Here is a 19,311-nt window from a genome sequence, read left to right as displayed (position 1 = left end):
ACCGTTTCGCATTGTCAAGCAGTAAAGGTTGACAGAAAAACTGGAAAGCAGATTGGAAATCCCCCATTCTCGATGCAATACTCGTTTTCTTTTTTCTAGTTAATTCTGTTATTACTTGTTTTCCTGCACAATATAATCCGGTTCATTAAAATTGTCATTTCTATAATTATTTTATGATCTAAATAGATAAATGTATATAAATTTTAAAAACAAGTTTTCTGACAGTTATTACGGTAATTTTTTTATATTCAAATCATCTCATTCTTAATGAAATTTAAAATTCCTTCATACAATTATTATATAAACCTAGAAACAGTTTAGAATTATAAAAATATTGAGGTAATTCTGTAGTACAGTCAACCCTCCGAACAACAGCCATTGACCAGAACGTAAAAAATGATCGTTGTTTGAAGATGGACGTCATTGGAGGTTCGATTGCATTACATTTTCAGTTCGCATACAAATTAGAAAACTAATTGAAGAAATACTACATTTTACACGTAATTGTTCAGTTAAATAACGTTAAACTTCAAAATTAAATAGATAAAATAGTCCAAAAATACGCTTATCGACTTCATTAATACTTTATAATTCAAAATGCTTTAAATTAGTACTTTATAAAGATCTGATATTAACGTACAAACTTAATTTATTCAGCTTATTTACAGAATACAGAAAAAAATCGTATCGAGTTTTCCTCTATTGCTCTAAAATATGTACCGAAAACAATGGATATTGTTGAGAATCACGAAAAAATCCATAACAAAGTTACGAAACACTGAAACAATTTTCTATTTGTCTATTTGTAGATTCTATAAGGATTCAGGAAGTTGTGAATTGTGTAAGTATTAACAGAAGATAAATTGATTATAAGTTGTTATCAGTTTGTTTACAAAATAAGGAAGATAAACAATATAATGTGAACATTATTTACTTGGCTATAAATATTTGACAAGCTTGGAAATTCTTCGTAGATTTAAGGATGAGGAGGAGTTAAGTAACATTTATTACTCAAATTTCCTATCAAAATTAGTTATAATGTGAATCAAATGGAATTTTAAGGGAAATAATAGATAAACCAATTAAAAATTCATGTAATTCTAATACAAATTAAGCAGAAGTTTCGAATTATGAAAGTTTATTTACGTAAAAGGGGGGAATAATTTAAGAAATTATAGGAATTGATGCGTAATACCAGGACATCAATGGTACCGAAATTTTTTCAGACAATTATATTATATACGGTATATACCATATAAATAATATTCATAATGTTAATTTTCACTACCGTTGATTTTATAAGGTCAATGATCAAATTTGCATCCAACACACAAAGGAGTAAAAGGGTAGATAACGTCTCGAGACCTTGAAAAGTTCGGTAACACTCAAATGCGGTACTTTTCGTGCAGGTTATTTATTTATAGCTCGGGGGCTGATGACAACAGACTTGTCTAACATCTACCCCATATCAGTTTTGTCGAAATTACGTACCGTATATCAGCCGGAACTGTGATTTACTTTTATAATGATCAAATTTCTATTGTTGTAAATTTTACTGAGAAATGAAATCGTATCCGGTCGGGTCATTAATGATGATTAAGATTTTATACTAAGGAAATTACGTTACACACAATCGTAACTTGTCGCGATTATATTAGCTCTCTACAAAACGTAATTCTAGAAAGTTTAAGGCGTGAAAAATAGATAAAAAAATCAAGTAATGTCTGTAATAACCTATAATTACACGAATTAATTAATTGATTATTAATTAATTAATTATAGAAGTCGTTACAGTCTACTTATTGCAAATTTACTTGAAAAAGTTTAAATGAATTTTGGATAAAATCTTAAGTCCATGAATAATTTATTTAATGGATAACTCCTTTATCTGATGGACAACGCGTGTGTATATGATTATGTGGTGGGTATGGGCCATTGTTTTTCTTAATAAATTTTTGTTTGACGAAATTCGTTCCTTAACTCGAATGTGGTTGTTATCGGGCAAAGTTCGATAGTCGAGTTGTGTTGTTTCCACACCCTTGTGTTGTTACATTCGTCATATTTTTATAATCCGGTTCTGCACATCTATACTTTAGAATTGGTAATTTTTCTTCACCTTGACCGATAGTTCAAATGTCACGGTTATTCGTGTTATTTAAGATNTTATTATAATGTTGTAAAAAGAAACCATCAAACGAAAAATGAATATTTTATGTCCATATAAGGACATGTCTGTAGAAATTTCTAAGAAAATCGAACTACTCAGATTAAAACTGAATTTGAGTGCTTTAGATCGAACACCTTTGATAGGAATCGAATTGTCAGTCGGTGTTGACTCATCCCACGATCTGGGTTCCGATCTCGTTACAATTCGTAACGAAGGGGGTCCAATTGGAGGGTGGGGACAAATCGGCATCGACTTATCGGAATGTTCGATCTGGGACCCAAAGGAAACATAAAAACTGCGCGTAAAAAGAATGTGACGTTCTTGGCTCTCGGTTCTTGGTTCGCAGTGCTCCTCTCCAAGATTCTTGTCATCCGGACGTTCTCCTACGAGAGCTTGTTACATATTCGGGGACTTGTCTTCTCCCTTCCGTGCCATCAAGATCGCTAAAGTCCACCTTGTAGCTAGAAGACCTCGGTCCAAGTAGTGTTGTGCACCTCGGAGCCAACGTCTTCACGCCACCATCGCCGAAAGAAAAACTACTGTAAGAACAGTTGACCTTTTTGTATTCGGACTTGTTTCGCCTTTTTAAGGATTTGTTGTAAGAGAAATTTTTATGTTTATTAAACGGTTTACGATGGAGAACCTGTCTCAGTGAGTTTCTCCACTCCCACACGACAGTGCTGACCGCTCGCTTGTCGTGACACTTTCTCCCCAATCGGCAAACCTCACAAGATGCATGCTTCATAGAAGCATTTCATACAAACAGAGCCATTCTTTATATATTCTTTTATAAAACTCATTTTATAATGACTGAAACAAAGAGAAAAGAGTTTCTTTATTTAATTCTTAATTATAGTCTCTTAGATATTAATTATGTGTACATTTTAAATAATTTTTTTTTATCCTGTATTTATATCTTTTTAATATAATAATTATATTTTAAAAATGCCCAATGGGCAACAAACTTACGCATTCTTAAGTAGCTACTGTATAGAAAGAATAATACAAAAGGAATAACAAAAAGTGTACAGCATTGTGAAGCTAATAATATAAAAGAAATAGCAACACGTAAAGAATTGCTTATTTCAATATGAACATTTTTTTCTTTAATCTTCTATGACTAAACCCGTTATAAAGTCGATTTTAAGGGGGAAAAAACAAGATAAGATACAACACTGGCTCCAAAACTTTTAGTTCTTATTATATTTTTATAGCGTACTTTCATAAGATGTGCACATAATTTAACACTGTCACACTTATTCAAAAAATCTTACAGTATAATGAATTTAAAAGATTTAAGTCCTCACAGAATAAAAATCTCTAAAGTGATTTGTCCTTAAAGACAATTTCCACACAAATTAATAATCTGAAATTCATAAAGAAATGTCTCAAATATTCATAAAAATTTCCAAGTCATTCGATGTTCAATATATATATATAATCATTTAATGTATAAGTTAATTAATTAATATTCAAAAAATTATTTTTTAGAAAAATAAATGATAAAATAAGTATATATTATTCTAAAGGAAAGAATTCCTTTAAAGATCTCTGTCTGCTCTAAAGGGGAAAAAAGAAAGATAGAGGGAATGCTTAAATCTCATCTTTTATTGTTCTGATGATGTTTTTGACAACGTAGGCGACCCGTAAGTTACCAAAATAAAAAATAAAGAAGGTCATTGTTCACTGTTTGTTTAACACCAGAAGGAAGGCCCCCAATGGCAACTCGTGTCCCAAGCAATAAAAAAGTTGACGAACTTACTTTCGTCGGCCATTGCTATCCACTAAAATTTACAACCTCCGGTATTTATTGTCAAATAATTTAATGTCAAATTAAAATACATGAATAACAAATAATAGATTTAGATACGGCACGTTGGTGGATATGTATATACAGATTTCACCTTCACCTCGTTATAAATAAGGCATCATTAAGGTCAACAGTCTATTGTGATCCAGACTAGTTCTTAAACAACTGATCTCGATAAATAAAAATCAACATTCGCATTCCTCGCATTCCCTCTTTAAGGGGAAGAGTCCAGATGAATTACTTTAATCAGTAGTTAGCAATTCCGTCTCTGTAACAATAGCTGAAACGTAATCCACGTGGCTTGTGATCTGCACATCTTCGCCTAAGGAACAACTCAACTATTGTTACAAATTCAATTGTTTTGTTTAAACAGTAATATAAAACAGTATCACTTAAATATGATATTTACTAGTGTTTTATATCGTTATAAACTGTTATTTTATAACCATATAAAATACCATAAAACGTTATTTGAGTTATAATTTCCCTACAGAAAGTTTTTTTCATATTCTGTAATGTTCCTGTAAAAATTTTTAAATAGAATNTGTAATATTACTTTTCATTTAAAAATTTTTGAGAATATTTTTATTATAAATAATGCTAAATATTATCTAATTTGCGTTATATCGTTGAAAACAATGCAAAACAAAAAAGAAAAAACACGATCTAGCACCGTGTTTTAATTCAAAATGAAGTTATGAATTCTTTTGAAGTATATAATTAATATTCTTCAAAACATTAACAAAAGAACATAATTATTTTGATATAATTTCAAATATTATCAAATATTAATTTTCTACTTTTAATATAATTGCAAATGGACGGATAGTAAAGGCTATTAAAGTGCCTACTGCTTCGAGGAACCTCTTTTAGTGTCCATAGGGCAGAGAGAGTTAAAAATGGGGAAAAAAAATATATGTACATTAAAAAATGAAATTATACGTAACTTAGTTAATATTCCGATATTTAATCTTAACAAATTATAATTTAGTGTTTCTAGTAACAAAATTTCTGAAAATTTTTATCTAAATAACATGTAAGAAAGCAAAAACTCGTGTCTTCGTGATCGGATTGAAGATGGTTGTATTGGATATTCCCCTAATAAAGAAGAAATACAAGAAGAAACGAGATCCGATTGGTAATTTCCCTTTAGGAAATAACCTGAAACGTGGATCTAGAATGCAAATCTTCAAAACAAAACATTAAAAAATTGTTAATAAAATCATTGAAATTCGATTCTTTCCATTCTTATCCATGCATCGGTTTACGCTTGATTAATGTTTTATGATGGGTGACTTTGTATATTGATACATACGTGACTTTTCTTATAATTTCTATATTTAAAAACAAAAATTACATATAATATTCAATTTTTTAATGCTGTATATAAGGCTTTCTGTTTATTTCGAAATGTAATTCAAACAATGAAATAATTTTAATTTGTATATCAATAATATGAATTTATTTATAACAAGAAGGATAAATTGATAATGTATAATGCTAATAAGATAAATTTATTTTATTATTGATAAGGCTATCTCAATATAGAATTTAAACAATACTTGGTAAATTTTTATAAGGATTCCCCGAATTTTAAAATTTAATAGCTTTTGTTTAATTTGTTGACAATTTTTACGATTATTTTCATCACTATTTTAGCTTTATATTTAAAAAAACGAATGAAAAATTAGCTTAAAAATTTCAATTGATTTAAATTAATTAATCAAAAATTTTATTCGTTGCAAAGTTTAGTTTAGTTATGGTATAAGCAACGCAACATATATGGGCGATTTGCCAAGGACTTCTCTAGGAAAGTTTCTATGGGAAACTGACCCCTATTTACGTGTTACACGAAGAAAACACGGAAAACTCCACGTGGCCAGCCTGTTGGTGAGGCAACAACCCGCCAACCCGCCAACGTTCAGTGATTTTATTCACTCTGATACTGGTGTGCGTTATTAAATTTAATTAATGAAAATAAAACTATAAGTAATAATAATAATAATAATAATTTAAATACAGATATATCCGGATTTGTTAGTTTATGTATACAATAATTTTCAGGAATTTTTAAATATGTAGAGCCTGCCGATAGGATAGGTTCTCGCCCTCTTGACCCGCTTTGGGTACTAAGAGGGTTTTTTCTTCGCCCTCTCAGTAAATAGCAAAAAGAAAAAGATGATAATAATATGTAGATTTTCTTTTCTACTTTCGAGAGCGTTACATGACATATAATCTACGTAGCCAATAACTTTGATAATTTTCCTTTTATAAATTTTGTTTCTGTGAAAATATTTAGAACGTTTAACAAAGTCAAGTGGAAATACAGAAGAAAAATGAGTCCATATTATTTCATAATATGAAATAGTAATAACTTTTCTCTCTCTCTCTTTAACTCTATATATTATGTAAATTACAAAGCTAGGCGATACATTGCCACTAATACAGAGCGATAAAATTAAAAATATAACTTATAGTAAGAAATAAAATATTACTTTCTTCTAATTAATAAATCGGATTTATTTTACTATAGAAAATCGAATTATTACATTTGTATTTAGTTTATTTATTATCCGTAAAATCGAATGTTTGTATCGATTTGAGCAGTTTAAGTGTCACAATCTACCAAAGAACAATGTTCAATTTAAATTCAATTTGCATTGGATCATATAGCAAATGGTCCGAACTAATCATCCAAATTAATACATGTTTAGGAAAAAATTCGTAATGTCTCTCCAATGAACCATTCAGACAAATAAAAGATGGAGAATTTTCTAGTAATTTATATCCATACTTCCGTATGAATAAGAAAAACTGAAATGCCAAGTTAGAATAATGTTTTTAATCTAATTAGCATAACTTTATTTAAAGTAATGTTTATATTAATAATAAATAGAACATGAAAAGCTGTAAATCTTTACAATGAAAAGCATAAATAAATAAACATAAATCAATATAATATAAAATAAGAAAAATTAACATGAATAAGCTATAGTGATACAATGAAACATTATGTTTCTACAATAATATTATGAACAACAAAATGGCAGAATTTGTTGATGAATTGTTCTTGTACATTAAATTGAGGATTCAAATTTAATTTCTGAATACTGTATACATTACTGGGAATTTGTAACTTGAATCTTACGTCATGTCACATTAAATATAGCTTCGTACATTATCATTTAATACGTTTTGTTCTTTAGTGTTTACACCAACAAAACTGAAAAAATGCCGTAAATATTTGAATTGCAGTTAAGAATAAGGACATTAAAATAGACATTTTAAAATAATTTTTTCTGCCCTGTGGGCACTAATAAGGCTTTTTCACAGAAAATTCGGTCAGCCTTGCAATGGGACAAAGGATGCTAAGAGACGAAATCCACTTACGAAAAATTCCTGAGGATCTGATTCGCATTCGAGACGAAGCCTCAGGGTGTCAAATATACAAAAATGTATGGCCATTTGATCATCATTAAAACAAAATAAAATACTGTCGAACAGTGTTTAAAGCAGACATAACGAGGCTCTTAAATGAGATGTAATTGTAAAAAAGATAAAATCAAATCAATGCAACTGTAATCAACGTATATGAAATATTAAACTATTAAAACCCACGCTTATTATGTATGACGTCAAAAATGAAAAATATAGTAATAATTTATGTAGTTTAACTTTTGTAAACATAACATTAATTACTGTATTTATTTTAAAAGACTTTTTATTCATTCTAGATAAATATTAACAGAAAATTTCAATATTTCTGCGAAATCAACGGCCTCTTCACGTTTAGTACCTAGTGTAGAAATATTATTAGATTAATAAATAATTAATTAATATTCAAAAAATTATTTTTTAGAAAAATAAATGATAAAATAAGTATATATTATTCTAAAGGAAAGAATTCCTTTAAAGATCTCTGTCTGCTCTAAAGGGGAAAAAAGAAAGATAGAGGGAANTGACCGAATAGTCGACTCATTTAAATTAAAATGCCTACTAATATCAGCTATCCGCTCTTGATTTTTAATTTGATCCAAAATGTCTATCTTTGAAGAGTTATAAATTTCCTTTTTAACGACGGTCCTTTCTTTTCATTCGGCATTGTTATGGCTAAAATTTTTTCAATCAGTTTTGTGGACAGTAAAAATCGCAAAAAATAACTTTTCTTCACTATGTTGTTAAAAATATACACCCAATAGAAGTTTATACTGTGTTTTGAACCATTTTTTCTTTCCCCACTTATTGAAACAGTATAAATGATATATTTAGTGATATATTTGAGTGTTTATGGTAACTGATGCACATCTGTCTAGAAACCGGTCTTCCCCTGAAACTTTCAAGGGAATAAATAACACGCCAACGTCGACAAACAGCTGTTTTCAAAGACTTTTAGTTCTGTATACCGAACTGTGGCTCGCATCACGTGATCCGTTGCGATTTTTCTGTTATGTGAAAGATAATTTGTTTCTAAATACCGTAAACCGCGTTGTAAAAGTATCGCGTTGTAAGAAAATTACTGCATTTTTCCAACTGCGTTGGAGCGAAAACGCATTGTAAAGGTACCGCGTTGTAGTAGGCCTACCTGTATTGATATTATGTATACTACATTATAATATTGATATTATGCATAGTATGCATACTGATATACAATTATTATCATTGTCATTGATATACAAATATTATTATCATTGTATTCTAAAAAACTGGTACTTCACAGTAAGGGTGGAACAATTATCAAATTATTCAATTAATGACAAATGATTAATTTGGATGGTTTACTTGACTAATCATATGATTGTTTACTAATTATTGTCAGGTATTTTTTAAAATATCTTATAAAATTTTAGTTTTATAGAGTCTTTTTTAAGTAATTCAATTTATATTAATATGGATTATATACTTTCTTGGCAGTCCTATACTGATGCTATTCTGAGCATTGACTAGTATTTCTGTTTGTTGCATTTTTCTTTTATTATTTGATAAATTAATTGACTTGTGTCATAATTACTTTCATACATTAGATATCCTTTCAAGTGCAATGTAGTTAGCAAAATAATGTTATAACATTATTATTATTATTATTATTCAATAATCTACTTGTTAAAAACAAAATATTTCTTTGAAAAATAGGCAGATGGTGCCAAAAATTTATCAGTCAGATGTGATAATTGTCTACAAATGAGACTGAAACTTATTTCTTAAAAATATATATTTTTAAAAATTTATTAACACAAACTAGAACATTTCAGTTTGAAAACACAGATACAAAGTCTTATAGTTTCTAATGGAACTGGATGTGTTGCCATGATTAGCCTGAATTGTTATTATTAATAAAGTTATCATATCTTTCAATATCATTTATTTTTTAATGTTAATTTAATCATTTTTAATTTAAAAAATAGTAATGATTTCCAATGAAATGATTATTTGCTAATTACTCCAATTAATTGATGGAGGAGCCAATTAGTATAATTAGCAAACATCTATTTGGTGCACCACTATTTAACAGATGTATCATAAAGAAAGCAAGTCTTATTAAAATGTGTGTTTAAAATGAAAGAAAATATATCTTTTACATTATTTTGTCAAACATCTTTTTATTCTCAGTTATTAAATACATTTTACTAACTTAAGTAAGTAAAAACAATTTAGAATAGCATTTTCTAATGTATAGTTCACAATCTACTGATCTATAGAAAAAATGCTTGTCTTCAAAGAACTTAAAAACTAGAATATAAAATATATAAAATAGCAAAAAGTAAAACTTTGTAATAAATATAATTTTGATATTTTTAAAACTTTATTATTATTATTTAAAATAAATAAATAAAAATTATATAAATTTTTAATCACTGGAAAGTAAAAATTAATATATTATAAAATATTTCGTATTGGTTGATTAAAAATTATTTATATCATTGTTGAATAAATAAAATATTATTATAATAATAAATAAATTATTTTCAGTATAGTTTAAAGTTTATAAAATTTTTAAATTCAAACTATTCGTTTTCGTATTTTTCTTATTTAATAAGAAATTTTGACTGAAGATGGCGGCACAGTAAAATTTTATATATGTATGTAAATCTCGAGATACACTCTAGAGGGCGCGATGATGATTTAACACATTAATACAGTTATTAAAAAATTAGAGAGAATGATTTTTTTAAAATATATAATTTTTATTAAATGTAATATTTGGTTTATCAGAATTTTATTAAAGTTTTATAAACATTTAAATTTAAAGAAAAAAAGTATTAATTTTTACTGTGAGATTGACATGTTAACGTTCATATTATAGTACAGGAGTGGTTTCTCCACAGTACATTTAGCGAAACCATTCATCTTCGTCTGTTAAAAATATAAATAATTTAAAAAATTAAAAAGTTTTTAATGGAAAATAATGGCTCACTGCAGTTTAAATACGATTTACTGATAATAAATCAACAATTTTTTTCTCTATGATAGCTTGAAGATGATCTTAAAGTCAGGAACAAACTCTTAGAACTTAGCTTTAAAGTTCTATTTGGGTTTTACACTTAAAAATTACCTAAAAGGACAATTCCAGAAGCGTAATTAAGCGATGCGCGACGTTAGAAACGAATAAATAAAAACCCACTGAAAAAGTTTAAAAGTCAAGTGAAATCCATTATCTTTGTATGAATTCCCTTCACGGAAAAATTATAAGAAAATTGCTGTAATAAGTCACGAAAAAAATATTTTTAACATGTCCGAAGTGAATAGCTTCTTTGACGTGATAAAATTTAAATTAATTCGTTCAGAATTTTAAAATTTCGGTGAAAATTAAATGGTTAATTATCACGGCGAATTGTTTATATAATTTGAGCGATACACGAGGAGATGGCATAATTAAGAATTACCGAGAATCGCATGTGGAATACATAGGAGAAAAGTTAAGAATGGGATGAATTCATTCGATTAAAATGTAAAATATCTTAGAAAACGGTTTAGGATTTATCAAGTAAATGAAAAGTAATTTAATCATATGATAATTATTGTGGATAATTACATGGAATTTGAGGCATTGGCTCGATTCACCATGCCGACTGTAATAACTAGTTTCGTAAAATATCGCTTACCTGTTTTAAGCTACTACTGTGTTATTAAAAATACTGTGGAAAAATATTTTAAATATAATTAAAACGGTTTCGCGTGAAGAGAATTCATTTTAAAGAATATTAATAATTAAATTAAAAAATCATTTCGAGTTATGCCAACAGATGTCGCGTCGAAACTAAATCTGCCTTAAGCGTTTAGTGAAATATTAAATTCCTTTAAAGAATTTTATTATTAAAAAATAAATTTAATTAATAAGCTTTTAATGAATTTTCGAACATGTGCGCCGTTTCGGCCATTAATTAATTGCCCATTACACTAATTGAAATTATGAGTAATTTAGTTTACACACGCGACATTTTTAATTGTTTAAATCAATGTGTTTTATCGTTACGATATATTAAAAGATAAGTTACGGCATGTTAATGGGAAGAAATGAACAGAAGGGCTGCGGGTGTAATCTTAACGAATAGGAAGCGAAAATCTTCCGCCCACAGAAAAGTTATCGGTCTAATTTATATAAATGGAAAGATGGGAGCGCGTTTCTCTCAGGCAACTTAACTGCCTTTCCTGCAAACTAGGTACGGGTAGATGCCGGAAGTGCAGGTAAAAGTAGGACGATCGCATCGTCGTCGTTGTGTCGGTTCGCAACCAGTCAGACTTGGAGTTGTAGATGGAAAGAACTGCAGGTCTTTAGAAAAAGATCTGTCTGTCTATCTACTGCCGATATCTTGGCTCTTTCATTTTGCAACTATCGCGCAGGCGTGTTGGATAATCCGTTTCCGATTGGACCGTCGTCACCCGTGGCCCTTGACACCGTTTCCGGTGGTGACGTCTACGGGGCTCGGAATTATGTGGGCCACTTTCGGTGGCTTTTTTTCGGTTTCTCAATCGGTGCCCGAGTCGGCTTACATTAAAAGTTTGACACTCGAGGTGTTCGACAGTCGACCGACGGCGGCCCATGTTCGAATATCTGCCAGACGTTCCGTACCGTCGAATGTGTCATTACGGTATCGCTTTTCTTTATGTGTTTAGTTGTTATCCCGTATACCAGTTCACACCATGCTGAAAGGTTGGTTCGACGCTTTTCGGACGAACGGTGGACCCACACTCTATAGTTTTTCAAATAGGACTCCTGTCGTAGAAGATATTCGCAACATCATCATCTATGTCAGCTTTTCTACCCTCTTCTTGGCATTTTTGATCGTCTTCCCTGGAATTAGAAAAGAAGTAAGTATCTCAATTATAATAATTATTATTTTAAACTTTGAAAATCGAGGTTATAACCCTTACAGTTGAAGTACAATTTCGGGAATTCCCACACCCGACTCGATTATGTTGCCCCATTTGGTGCGAACGTGGGTTAAATTCGAGGACCTTGACCTCTCGGTTTACCTTGTCTCTCGCCAGTTTAATAATCATGTTGTCGCATGTAAATAAATAAAAAAAATTATATCCATTTTTCTATTTTCTTTAGTGAGAGTTCGAACCCACGATTCCATGTTATTCGTTTTCTGTAATTTTAATATTCATTATTCTGCAGATATTAGAAATATGCAAAAAAATCGTGTCGAGCTTATTGCTTCCGATCGATGGAGAGAAAGTGTGTTTATGACCGTGTACTTATTATCTACATAAATTGTAGGTTTCTCAAGAAATTTAATATAAATTGCAATTTGTAGCTGTCTCAGAGAGATATTGTTTTATTCTTATCTCTTATTGGTGCTGGGTACTGGGTACGTTTCCAATAATCCTATTGTACGAAATGAAATTTGTAATCACACTTATAATTGATGACATAAATTTCGACTCTTACGTAACAAGTGCTAATTAATTTCTACGTTCTGCAATTAGTTTATTGGAAAAGCTATATAAACGGTTGACAATAAGAGGTTAAAGGTTATTTATTGGTTTGGAGAGGAGATAAAATTCATATAAGAAAATGCGTAGACAGACTTCCGGGGGGTCCTTCACGTAGTCTTACGAGGCATTTCTTATGACCTATTTCCTCGTCAACTCAAGCGATATGCTTACAAAACACGTTACTAAGCTCTTATTTATCCCGTCATCGATAAACGTTTTTGTACATATGACTAGCCCCCATTTGTCTCAAATAATATGTAATTTTCGACGCCAGAGAGGAAAACTATTCGTACATCTTATAAAGAGATTTTAAAGTCCGATTTGTGGCACCCCGAAGGCTGTTTTATAAAAATAGGCCAAGGTTTTACCACTTACACGCTCCTTATAAGTATTATACAAGAGCTATATAGCTATTAAAAAAGTATTTTTATGTAAATGACTTGGAGCATAAAATTGTCAAAATTTGTAATAATTTCGAGGAGTCTGGAATTTTTGAACGCTTATTTACCTGTCTGTTAAATCAGCTGTTTGGGGTCACTTTCCCTATAAAAAGCTTTTCACCACTTTTCCTTTTTTACCCTATGCTATAAATATCCACTAGCATCGCCATTTTGACTCAGTAAATATTTGATTTCAAAAACTTTAAATTTCAATTCTTCCAATCTCCAACTTGTCATACTGTTTATTAAAGGCCACTGACCGTTGTTATTATCTTGTTATTGTCCGATTTGACCCTATCTACCTATTGTTCTTCGGATTCTTTTCGTTTATGATAAACGACTCGTTCTAAAGTCCACCTCGTCAAACGGATGTAGTTCTTAACTACAATGAAAGTGAAATTAATGTAGCTCTACTAATTTACTACAAAAACTTACGCTATTTTTAAAAATAATAAAGTGCGCGTTATACACGAATTTTCGTCTTATATATATATNATACACATATTTTTTTTTCTTTTCCAGAGGCTCTCTACTTTTATTTCGGTAACTACCAGTCTGTTTGTTGGAGCTGTTATTCTAAGTAAGTACGACCTGTTCAATTACTTCAAATTTATTTATTAATTTTGTTTTTTTGTTGTTTTCGTGATTGAATTAATGATTATTTAGTATCGAAAATCGAGCTAGAAGTCGGTTTGTTTCCGGTTACTGGGCGCACCCAGATATAGAATAACGATTAATTCTTGACCCGATTTTTCTGCCGGTCAAACTTTCGCTGGCCCGGGTCGCTCGCTCACTCTATAATCGACTTCCTGTTTTGCAACTTCCGCCAAAAATGCCAGTTTGATCGTCTCTTTAAATTTTACTGTCGTTAAATGTTGATATTTTCAATTTTTAAAGTAATTAAGAATTGTAAAAACTGTTTCTAAGCATTTATAAAAATGTAGAATGCAAAACCGTGCCCTGATAACCGCTTCCTAGTCACTAATTTTGGCCTTTATATCTGAGTCCTATATTCCTAGTAAACTTCTAAAGAAAGTACAAAAGCCATTTCCGGCTCTGGAACGATTGTTTTTTTCTGTTTTTGTTTCTTGTTTTTTTTTAAAGAAATTATTTAAATGCTTTTGAACTTTTCCGCTTCAACGTCGATTAAGTTGTTTATTATTATTATTATTATTATTATTTATTGGTTATTTAAAGAATCAAGTTGCCAATGTGTCAATAATTTTATCCTCAGCATAAATTAATAGAAAGCTGTCTATTTATATATTAATTATCGCATTTACAATTGATAAATTTTATTAACAGAGGTGCAAGTTGAAATACTTTAACAAGTTCAACCCCCTGTTATTTTATATTTAAAAATGTGTAGTTAACGGGTACATTTATATAATTATACGAAACTGGTATGACAAGAGGAAGTTAACGAAAGCACTTCACTTTCTTCTGAATTGTTAGTCCATCATCTGACCTGTTTATTCCGCAGTAGGGACAGTAACCTCTTCACGTGCGTAGATCACACCTTATCCGGGAAAAAATCTCCACGTGATCAGAAGGGAAAGTCGCGTTCGTATATATTTTAACCACGATTGATTGAGTGTATATTGATTATTTTCAGTATCAAATTACGGCACGGATTGGCACGTGGCACAAACAACAATATCTAGTCCGTATCGTGCATTCTCCAGAGAATTAATAGTTGCCAATTTGGGAGTCAGAATCGGACTCAATAGCGTCAATGTCACTCTACAAGGTAAGATATTAATAAATTAATTATCTTATATCTATACTTATTCGTATTAATTTGCATGCATATATATTTTGATTTAGCCACGTCTATTCACCGTCGTAACGAAGAGATTAACTACAACGAAAGGTTCTACTGGATAGGAGGTAACGACATATTTTCCCACGGGTGTATGGTTATTTAAATTAGTCAGTAAAACGCGATTATGGTTATGACAAATGTCGCTCCCTGTCACCTAACCAAAGGAGGAGGTGTGGTTAAAATTGTAAACAATAGAGGCAAATAGAGCGACGAGAAACTCTGTACCTGTGACAAATTTCGATGAAAGTAAGTTTTCGAACATCGTTGCACGCATCAGCAACACGTGTCGAAGCGTGCAACTCTGCTTAGGAGAAGGTAGTGAAAGGAGCCAAAGATTTTCTTTACTTTTGATTTTTTTAAATCCGGTTTTTCGTCTTAAGTCGAGCGTGTTAATTGTAATCGTAACGTAAGCTGGATATTTATTATCTCTTAAAATTTTAATGGGTTATTATGAACGATTTCGACACTTCTTAATACTGTAATTAGATCAAGGCTGGGTCTATTCGACTCGGTTTTGGTCACAGAGCCTATCTAAGGCAGCCTAGATTAAGTGTGATAAAGAAGGCCGCTTCACCTCCTCCCATATCGAACAATGTTATCTAAGCCCCATAATAACTAACCGATCTGAATTTCTCTTTAGATTCTATTGTTTTGTAATGTTTTAAGTTACTTCATGTTTACATGAAATTTAACCGATTTCAGCCACAGAATTGAAGATGGAATATAAGAAAGCTCTAGTGAAAGGATTGCCATATCCTATATTAACAATAGCTGAATATTTAAGTCAAGATTTAGAAGGTTTTTGTTGGGGAAGAAGGTATAGAGAAGCTGGTTACTATTCCTACATTTTACTTTGGTGAGTTTGCTTTCCATTTCTTTCTTGGCGTGCGACCTTGAAATCTGTTAATAATAATTACTCTTTCTCTTCCTGAATTGCATAAAAAAGGACCTAGAAAATCGATCATCTAAAAATATTTACGCTTCTTGCTTTTCTGATGCTTTTAAATCCTGATCAACGCGAAAAAAAATTATACGGAAATTTCGTGATTTGTTTATATTAAAAAAAATGTTAAATTCTTGTTAACGGAAGAGTTTTATTTTCTAAATTTTTCTTTACATTTAGGGCTGCCTTTTCCATGTGGTTAGTGATGAATATTCTATTGTGTGCCGTTCCAAGGTATGGAGCTTATACCTTGCAATTAGTAGGCGCTATTATGCTCTTCACAAACGCCATTTATGCTCTTTTGTTGCCAAAGAAACCTTTAGTTATACCATTCGAAGATACGAAGTTAACATTTCGATACGGATGGTGTTATTGGTTGGTGTTAGTAGCAGGTGAGTCACTTTTCTTATTAAAAAATAATATAAGAAAATCAAAACATATTCGCATACCGCATCTGAGACCGGCGCCATCTTGAATACAGATGCGTTTCCTTTCGACTCGTTCTAATTTCGCATAATTGTTATCAAATTCGGATCAATCTGTAAATTTAAATATCGTATGATATATCTTAGTGAAGAGGTTTTAAATTTAATTACAGAAATTAATTTAATGAAGTATTTTTCTGTCGAAACAACGCAAAATGACGAGACGAAATAGGAAAATGAACTTCATTCCGGGTATTTATTTTAGAAATTATATGCCTGAAAGGTCTAGGAAAAAATAATAATCTGCATCCCGCAGCAAATAATATCTATTTTGAAATTCAAAATATTACAATTAAATTCTTATGTATCTAACAAAAATATTTTATCGAAAATTTTGTACGGTACTAATTTTTGCTCGTTTTCTTGAGCTGCAAGACATGCATTCCTCGTCCAATTATGGTAAAATGAATGAAGGTATTGTGATAACACACCAGAGGAATAACAAGTGTTTACTACGCATCAAATCAACAATAACATGTTCAACTACAATGTAAATCAATCTCTAGCAAGATGTTTATGTAGGCTTATACCTCACAGGTTAACGCACCATACTCACTCAGAGAAGGAAAGTTTTGACCCGTGGGTGTGTGTCTAATTCGGTTAAACAAGATTTTTAAATACGAAAAGGGTTTTTCCAGTGATAAAAATAGAATAGAAGAGAATATAGTCAATTCTGTGTTTACTACTAGAAATCGAGTGAACAAGTGGGCGTTCGAAATCCCATTCGACTCCTTTCAAATAGGTCAATGTTCTCAGATAGAGAGCTCGCCCTTGTCCCTCTTTCTTCCACGTAATAATTGACGTCATCACTACTCGTCTCTAAATTGGGCCACGTCATTCGATTAGAGAATTCCCAAATTGGATGAAGTCCTAATTTTTGAATTATAATTTAATTAAATCTTTAAAAAATAGTCATTCGTATATTATATTATAATAAAATATCACAAGAAAAATATTTAATGTTATAATATTTTATATATAGCTTAACGTATTATATGATATATATTTACAGGTGTTGTAGCAATTTTGGTAGGTGCCACTATTACAATATTGGACACTCTGTATCCCAACAAATTTTCCACTATTCTGGAAGTGGATTATGATACTCCATACAGATACTTCGTGGGGCAAGGAGCGGCAAGCCCCACTCCCGAAAGAAAGAGACTAGAAAGAACGTCTGTCAAACCTGATTCTCTAATGGGGGGATCGGAAGATAAGAGGGCAACATCTTCGGCTCGTGCTGCTTACGAAAATGAAGCTTTCGAAGATGATGGAGACATCAGCACCATCATCAATGGTAAAAAAGCGGTCAGTTTGCACCATTTTGGAAAATTCGCCCAAAGGGAAGCGGCCAGAAAAGGAACGTTTTCTGCTATGCAGAGGTACGTATATTTTCTATCAAATAAGAGTATTTTACAAGAAATTCTATAATTTTACTTTTTTTTTTAAATAGAAAATTAACAAGTTTCACTACCGATAGTCGTCCTCGACCCACGGATGTGAATATAGATTTACAGGCTGCTGCTATGTGGTAGTATTGAAATTTCAATTTTTCATATATTCAAGAACTGCCATAAAATTTACAAAGACAGTATTCTTATTTATAATTCTTTCGCAAAGAATCATGTTCGACGCGTCACTTTCATGTTCGTGTATATAAATATATATATTCAAGTTGCGCAAGAAGCCCCATACGAGACGTCCGTCCATGTTCCTAACTTGTTCTATCATCTTGAAGCAATTTCCGGAATTACTAGTCAGCGAAAGATTTAAGCTCATCAAGAAGAAAAAAAGGAACTGTTAAATACTCGAAGATATGGATACAAATTTAATTCGAACAATCAAATGCTATATTTTATCTAATGTTTTCAGCATTTGTTTAAGACTTTAAAAAACTAAAACGAATTAAGAAAACAAACTAAAATACAAAGGGCTTTCTCCATGTTGAATAAAAAAAAAAATGATATTTGTTTTGTTATTGTTTACGTCACAAATTGTTAAATAAAGAAGGATCTCGTGTAAATTTCAATTTGTTGAATTGAAAACTTCATTTTAAAAAACAGAAATTTTTCCAATTAAATGGAATTAAAGATTTCTTACGCAAAATATAAGTGACAAATGATTACGAAGCTCCGACATTTTACGAATTAAGCGTTAAGTGACCTAATTTTTCGCTTTTAAAAAACTCAGGTATTCATTTTCCCTCGAGCACCTGTCAAATTTTCAGTAATAATACTCTTAACTTTAATTTGTAGCATTTTAAAAATTCTTCGAACGCGAATAGGCATTAAAACCGACTTTTTTTTTGTTGGTTGATGATTTTTAACACGAAAATGTCGTCATAAATATTCTCTATTTATTCCATTAAATAATAATAATTAACAATCTAAACGAGATCGTGTACGGGTTTACATGTTAAGTAACGTAATAAATAGAAATATGCAACTTGGAATGATGTTTTAATCCAAGTGAAATCAGTTTGCAGAATGAGGTTGAGATGAATCATGCAAGCTTCTTAATGGTTCAATCAGCGATCCACCATAAGTTTAAACAAAATATACTTTCAGTTGTCTATAAATCTAGTCTAACTTTTAGTTAATTCACTTAAAAATTCTAATTCCACGATTAATTTATATTAATAATGATGATCTTTTATTCATGGTCGAGTGAAGATCTTTCACGAGAATCAATGAGCTTACTA

The 19,311-nt window shown here is 30.6% G+C and overlaps 1 protein-coding gene across 1 annotated transcript; it reads left to right on the top strand.

The window, feature by feature from the left end:
- The first annotated feature begins 9,946 nt into the window (after nt 1-9,946).
- LOC111640691 (dual oxidase maturation factor 1-like) lies at nt 9,947-18,553 on the top strand. Its single transcript, XM_023386725.1, has 8 exons — nt 9,947-12,284; nt 13,880-13,937; nt 14,973-15,107; nt 15,185-15,247; nt 15,885-16,038; nt 16,306-16,517; nt 17,623-17,992; nt 18,064-18,553. Exons 1-8 carry the CDS (start codon nt 12,117-12,119, stop codon nt 18,143-18,145), a joined length of 1,242 nt encoding a protein of 413 aa, XP_023242493.1. The 5' UTR covers nt 9,947-12,116; the 3' UTR covers nt 18,146-18,553.
- Nucleotides 18,554-19,311: the final 758 nt, after the last annotated feature.

This window comes from Centruroides sculpturatus, unplaced genomic scaffold, assembly GCF_000671375.1.
Source record: "Centruroides sculpturatus isolate CEXI.00-Female unplaced genomic scaffold, Cexi_2.0 scaffold1470, whole genome shotgun sequence".
Lineage (NCBI taxonomy): Eukaryota > Metazoa > Arthropoda > Arachnida > Scorpiones > Buthidae > Centruroides > Centruroides sculpturatus.
The sequence above is the reverse complement of the archived record's forward strand: the minus strand, read 5'-3'. Positions and strand labels throughout refer to the sequence as shown.

Excerpts from the sequence above, each read along its gene's own strand:
- LOC111640691 (XM_023386725.1), top strand. The coding sequence starts at position 12,117 with ATGCTGAAAGGTTGGTTCGACGCTTTTCGGACGAACGGTGGACCCACA. Across the intron at positions 16,039-16,305 it reads TATTCCTACATTTTACTTTG|GGCTGCCTTTTCCATGTGGT; the intron begins GTGAGTTTGCTT and ends CTTTACATTTAG. Across the intron at positions 17,993-18,063 it reads ACGTTTTCTGCTATGCAGAG|AAAATTAACAAGTTTCACTA; the intron begins GTACGTATATTT and ends TTTTTTAAATAG.